Raw genomic sequence first — 5,720 nt, forward strand, 5'->3', positions numbered from 1 at the left:
TGTAATTTTAGTCCACTAAATGTAATTCCATAGAAAATGTTCTTGATAACATAAAGAATCTAATTCCTTGAAGAAATGCTATCATTCTCTTCTCCAATGGATAGATACAATTTTTAAAAAGTATGCAGAGAACTGAGTATCACTCCCATGAAAGACAAGAAAAAAAAAAAAATGTGTAATTTTGTTCCAAAATTTAGTCTCATATATTTCTATTAAGTCTTTCAAGGATTCCAGAGAATCTTTTCATATCTCCATTTCTGGAAAGTGAAATCAGTATAGAAGTAATTTGGGAACTTGAAAATGGCATTCTTTTTTTTCAGCAGATGCCAAATTTTTGACGGACATGGCTCCCACAATTACTTTGTTACCATCAGTCCAGTCAGTTAACAGGTTGTAGCAAAAGATTCGTTTTTGTAGACACTGCTAAGCTGTTTAAAGAGAAGAGAGAGAGATTAATTTAGTGATTATAAAATGCACAAATATTTAATTAAAATATTTTGAACACTTTTTGTTGGATTATATTAGCAGTGTGACTCCACTTTAACAAATGTAGCCTTTTTAGTTATGTCTGGTCAAGGAAGTGCAAAAATAGTCAATATGATAGAAACAGTAGGTCAATATGATGTGTTAGTTCAATTAATGTATGAATTCCTGCCACCATCAGAAAACAAACATTAAAAAGCTACATCTTTAGTCTAGTTCTGTATCATTTTACCATTTGGTATACTAAGCCTAGGAACTTGAGACACAATTACAAAAAAAAGTCCTCAATACTAAATTTTTCATCCATTACAGTAAACAGACCAAAACCTAAAAATTTCAGAACAATCTATATTCCAGAAATCTCCTCTACCCAAGTACTAATCATTCAGAACACAATTTTCTAAAAATAGTAAGACAACAGTTTCATATTAATCATAACTTTTTTAATTAACAAGTAGTGGATAGGACACTTTAAGATACTGTTTACTACATACTGAAATAAACGATCTGTTATAAATTCAGAAACCCATTTACAGTAAAATGTGCTTACACATAAATATGACCAAATTTATTTAAAGCTCCTATTAGATAGGTCCTAAGTACATGCAATTACCATGTAAAAACAAGACCATGAAGTTGATGTAAAAATGACAAAATCACTAAGTCACCAAAATTAGAAAAAAAGAGAATGAAATGAAGATAAAGAAAAGACAGTTAATAAAACACAAGGAACCTAACAAAGTAGCTTTAAAAATAGGCCATACTAGTCTTTCCATTTTCAAGTTTTGAATCAAGTATTCCCAAAAACTGCCATTTATAAAATGACATTCTAATAATCTATAATTGAATTTCAAAGCAGCCCAATTTAGAAAGCTTTGACTACTCCTTTCCCCAGCCCCAAACTTCAAATAATGCAGGGAAAACACTGACGATTAGAAAGAAAATATTCCAAGGGAATGGTGTAATTTTTAGAAAAACACACTTTCTGCTTCCAGAACCTTTTAAGACCCACAGTCAGCCTTAATGACAATCATTTTTCCTATTTTCATCCATAATTTTCCAATGTCATGTTAGAGATGAATAAATTCTTTGAGCCCATAAACTTAAAGATCAACAAACCTGGTTTTATTATGACACCATATTTTTGTCATTGGTACTGCACAAAATTATATACAAAGAAATATATACAAAATGTTCAAGTATTAGTTAAATTTCAATTCAAGGCTTCTCTTTCAAAAAGCTACATTTAACATATTCCATAAAGATAGCACAAATTAGTCATTTCAAATAATTTTTCCAACTACTTTTGGTTTATATATATAATTCAGTAGGCACTAAAAATCCATGCAGCTGCATTGTGAGGGGCTTGCTCCTGCGCTTAGGTATAAGCAGGTTCATCACTCCAGGTTGTGAGTTTGGCTACTACCCATTCATGCTCAAGTGCAGTAGATGATTTTACAAAATATGCTGTGATGCACTGGAAACCAGAGACCAATTTAGGTCCCAAATCTTATTATCTAGCAATAAAACATTTACAGTTGTGCAAGAACAAGGATTCCATTTTCACAACAAAATAAAACATTTTATGTGTAAGATAGCTTACATCTTTGGACTGCTGGAAAATACTTAATTATGAACATTTTAAAAATAAAAGACAGCAGAAGCCCTGATATTACCTCTTTTTCCTCATTTCTTATACTACCTTTTAAAATAAAGCAGGAAATGTGGCCAGCAGCTGGTCCCGTCTCTTCTGCCCCAACAGCTGTATCCACTTTAGCACAAAGAAAAACAAGGATGCTAAATACGTATATACTTTATCAAACAGTGATGTTTCACAAAGAATTTCTTAATGTCTGTTACATGGAAGGACAGCAAAACTCAGTTTATACAAGTGGACAATAGTAATACAGTACACTTCAAGGAAAGAATATGCCCATCTTTGGAAAAATTGTGTCAACTGGGTCAGTTAAGCGGCCAGAACCACTTAATTTTGAAAATGATTTTTAAATAGGGCAAATGCTTTCGAATAAAGAGAGTAAGATTCTTTGTGAAGCCTCACTTTACATTTTTTCATTCACATTTCACAATCTTCATTATTTAGTCATACATACATAAATTTAACCTAAAATTTTAATACAACAAAAATAAAGATATTCAACAATTTATTCATTCTCAGTGATAGGGTAATCACTGTGCTGGTCCTCAAAGAAATATTTCATTAACCATTCTTATTCTTCCTCCAGTTAACTAACACAGGAGTCTGATATGTATATTAACTTCCAACTTCTCTAAAAGTGAAAGATTAAAATCTGTTAATCTGAACAGACTGAATTTCTGTATCTTCTACTGAAAACTAAAAGGCGTTCTTGAATATTTAAGAGATTTCTGTCACCTTCAGCAAAATAACTACCACATGTGTGCATGCCCCAAATACTTATATTGTCAACCTCTGAAAACTTGCTCTAAAATTGGAATTCCAATTTGCACCTTGTACAACTCGGAACTTCCATTCAACTTCACCTGTTTCACTGTATCCAAACTGTATCTCTATAAGCAGGTTTCAGTGTACAGTTGGAACCGATGTCATCCAAGGCCATGTCCACACTGGGGACAGAAGAGCTAGGTACACGCAAGTTTGAACAAGGTGACACATTAATAGCTATTTCAACCAGAAGCATCTTAAACACACTGACCAGCACAAGTCTGTTTCCAGGGTGGACAGGGCCCAAATTAGATTCCCCTCCCATCTTCCAAAAAAAAAAAAAAAATCACACACACACACACACATATTGAGATGTTGCCCATTAAAGTAGACTAAGCAGCAGAGCATGAGCGTTACGTGAAGAGATGGATCCTTACCAGGTTGTGAGGCGGGAACGACTGTTCTGCAACCCCTACAACGGAGCCTGGCAGGAAGGAAATCACCTAAAAAAGAAACTGTCAGAGAGATTTAATAGTCACATGTTATCATTAGGAGTTGGTTACAGTGTCACATTCATGCTTTTAGCTAAACACTTAAAGATTCAATATTACTTTTTCCTCCTCTGAAATGTGTCCAGTGAAGATGTCCCACTAAGGTGTTTTACGTGGTGTAAGGGAGCTGAAAGGGGTAAACGCGGATAAAGAGCAGATTACTTGACCCTACATTTTAAGAGAAGACGACGCCTTCCGGGCGCACGCCGAGCAGAACTCCACCGACACCTTATCCTTGTCCACATGAAGACACACTCCTCCCGCTGAGTCGTCCTCTTCTAGCAGGTCCTGCTGCTGCTTTCCCACCGGCAGTGCGTAGTCGTGGTCACCGGCGGGCGAGTCTCTGAAGAGAGAAGTGGTCAGTCGCAGTCCCACGCCGCTCAGACGGCTCAGCAAGCGAGCCAGTCCGGTCTCGTTGGCTAAGACGGCCCGTAGGTAGCGACTCTCCTCCTGCAGTGCTTGCACGCGCTTGCTCAGCTCCCGATTCTCGGCCCGCAACTCCTGGTTCTCGGCTGCCAGACCCCGAACTCGACTCTCCAGCCCCATCACGTACTCCTTCTTCTTCAGCCGATTAAGACGGGCAGCGGCCGCCGCCGCCTTCCGGGGACTCTTTGTTGCTGCCTGGTGGCTGTCGTTACCGCTGCTGCCGCCGCTGCAGCCGCCACCTGCGCCCGGGGACTTTCTCCGCCTCTTTTCGCCGCAGCTACTGTCGCTGCTGCAGCCCCCAATACCATTTATCAACCTCTGCAGCAGATCGGAAAAGCGCTGCATCTCGGCAGCCGCGGCCTCATCGTCATCGTCCCCTCTCCACAGGCCACCGCTATCCGAACCGCCGCCGGACGAAGAGAGAGGTCCGGGCGAGCTGAGCCCGGGCTCCAGATGCCAGTCTGGTTGACGGGGGTCCAGCAAATCGGCCAGTTCCAGCCCGGACAGAAAGTCCATGTCCTCTGACTCCTCCTTCGGGACGCTGGCAATGGCCTCCTCCTTCATCTCCTCGGGCGAGGGCGCGCGCACGGCCACGCCGCCGCGGCTCCCCCTCCCGGCCTCCAACTCGCTCTCGTCGCGGTGCGGCTGCTTGCGGCCGGGATATCCGGCCGCCGCCGCCGCCCGGCTTAGGTCCGGAGGCCGCGAGCAGGCCGCGACCGGCGCCGGACTCTCGCTGAAGGTCGGGGAGTCACTGCCCGAAGCGGCCAGCAGCTTGGTCAAGCTATGCCTCATGGGGCCCAGCGGCGGGCCCACGTAGGCCCCGGCCCCTCAGACCGGGCCTCGCGGGCCCCACAGACCCCAGGCCCCAGCGTGGGCAGCAGGGCGCTGGCCGGAGCGAAATGAAAGGAAAGGTCCAAGTACCCTCACGCCTCACTTGGCCTGTCGCCCCCCCGCGCCGTGGCGTGGGGGAAGGGAAGGATGGGAGATCGAAGCTGCGATACCCAGCTATGACTCCGCCGCGCCACCAAGACAACGGCCTGGCCGGAAGTCAGTCGTTTTCCCCCAGCACCTCCCACTGCGTGTCGCGCGCCACCTGGCTCTGGTATCGCGAGAGTTCAGGCAGTTCTGGAGTGGGAGTAATTCCAGGGCTCCAGTGATGTCATAGTAACAGCGGCAAGAATAACAAACCTCAGATTGATCGAAAAAGGATTCTACTCTCTGTGTCCTTACTTTTTAACCGTCTACATTCTACCCTCGACTTCCAGGGGTACCACTCTTAGAATTTACCTTCTAGATACCAAATTTATGAATTATCGTCAGCAGTGTTAATAATAAGGAGACTGAGGCCCAGATTGACACAGTGATAAAGGCTTGGCAAACCCTCTTTGTGATAACACGTTTGTTAACCATAAACTCGTTTAAAGTTTACTCTGTGCAAAGAATTTAACTTCACCAAAAAGTAAATTAGTCTTTGCCCTTGTTTCCTGAGAAAATAATTCTAAACCTTTGGAATTCCCTAAGCAGTTGAGGTGGTTTGATAATTTTTTAAAAACCTCCAGAATGGGGGGTCCACCAGGCCAGAGAGCACCTAGTAACCTTATGCCAGCTGATCTCAGTGAGGGGCGGGGGGGTGGGTAAAATCAATCACGTTAATATTAGCAATGGTTAATTTTCTATTTTCTCCTCTTCTTAAAAAACCTCATTGTAACTTACCTGAATTGAGCGTTTGTATTTTTAACAAACAAAATGGTCTCCCTGTATGCATACAGATGAACTGCTCAAATAAACCCTATATCCATTAATTTATGTGTGCTTTGATTATTTTTTAACAGCAGTTA

General features: G+C 42.1%; 1 protein-coding gene across 6 annotated transcripts; it reads right to left on the reverse strand.

Moving 5' to 3' along the window:
* Window positions 1–5,449, reverse strand: CREBZF (CREB/ATF bZIP transcription factor). Of its 6 annotated transcripts, XM_012558156.2 has the most exons (4): window positions 3,629–5,449; window positions 3,343–3,420; window positions 2,186–2,254; window positions 1–428 (listed from the first exon to the last, which is right to left on the reverse strand). In XM_012558156.2, the coding sequence occupies exons 1-2, from the start codon at window positions 4,672–4,674 to the stop codon at window positions 3,405–3,407; spliced, it is 1,062 nt and encodes a 353-aa protein (XP_012413610.1). In that variant the 5' UTR covers window positions 4,675–5,449; the 3' UTR covers window positions 1–428; window positions 2,186–2,254; window positions 3,343–3,404. The 6 variants fall into 6 exon arrangements, with proteins under 6 accessions (XP_012413610.1, XP_023595538.1, XP_023595539.1 ...); XM_023739770.1 differs by having other exon boundaries at window positions 1–3,102; XM_023739771.1 differs by having other exon boundaries at window positions 2,186–3,420.
* Window positions 5,450–5,720: the final 271 nt, after the last annotated feature.

This window comes from Trichechus manatus, unplaced genomic scaffold, assembly GCF_000243295.1.
Source record: "Trichechus manatus latirostris isolate Lorelei unplaced genomic scaffold, TriManLat1.0 scaffold00140, whole genome shotgun sequence".
NCBI lineage: Eukaryota > Metazoa > Chordata > Mammalia > Sirenia > Trichechidae > Trichechus > Trichechus manatus.

Excerpts from the sequence above, each read along its gene's own strand:
- CREBZF (XM_012558156.2), bottom strand. The coding sequence starts at position 4,674 with ATGAGGCATAGCTTGACCAAGCTGCTGGCCGCTTCGGGCAGTGACTCC.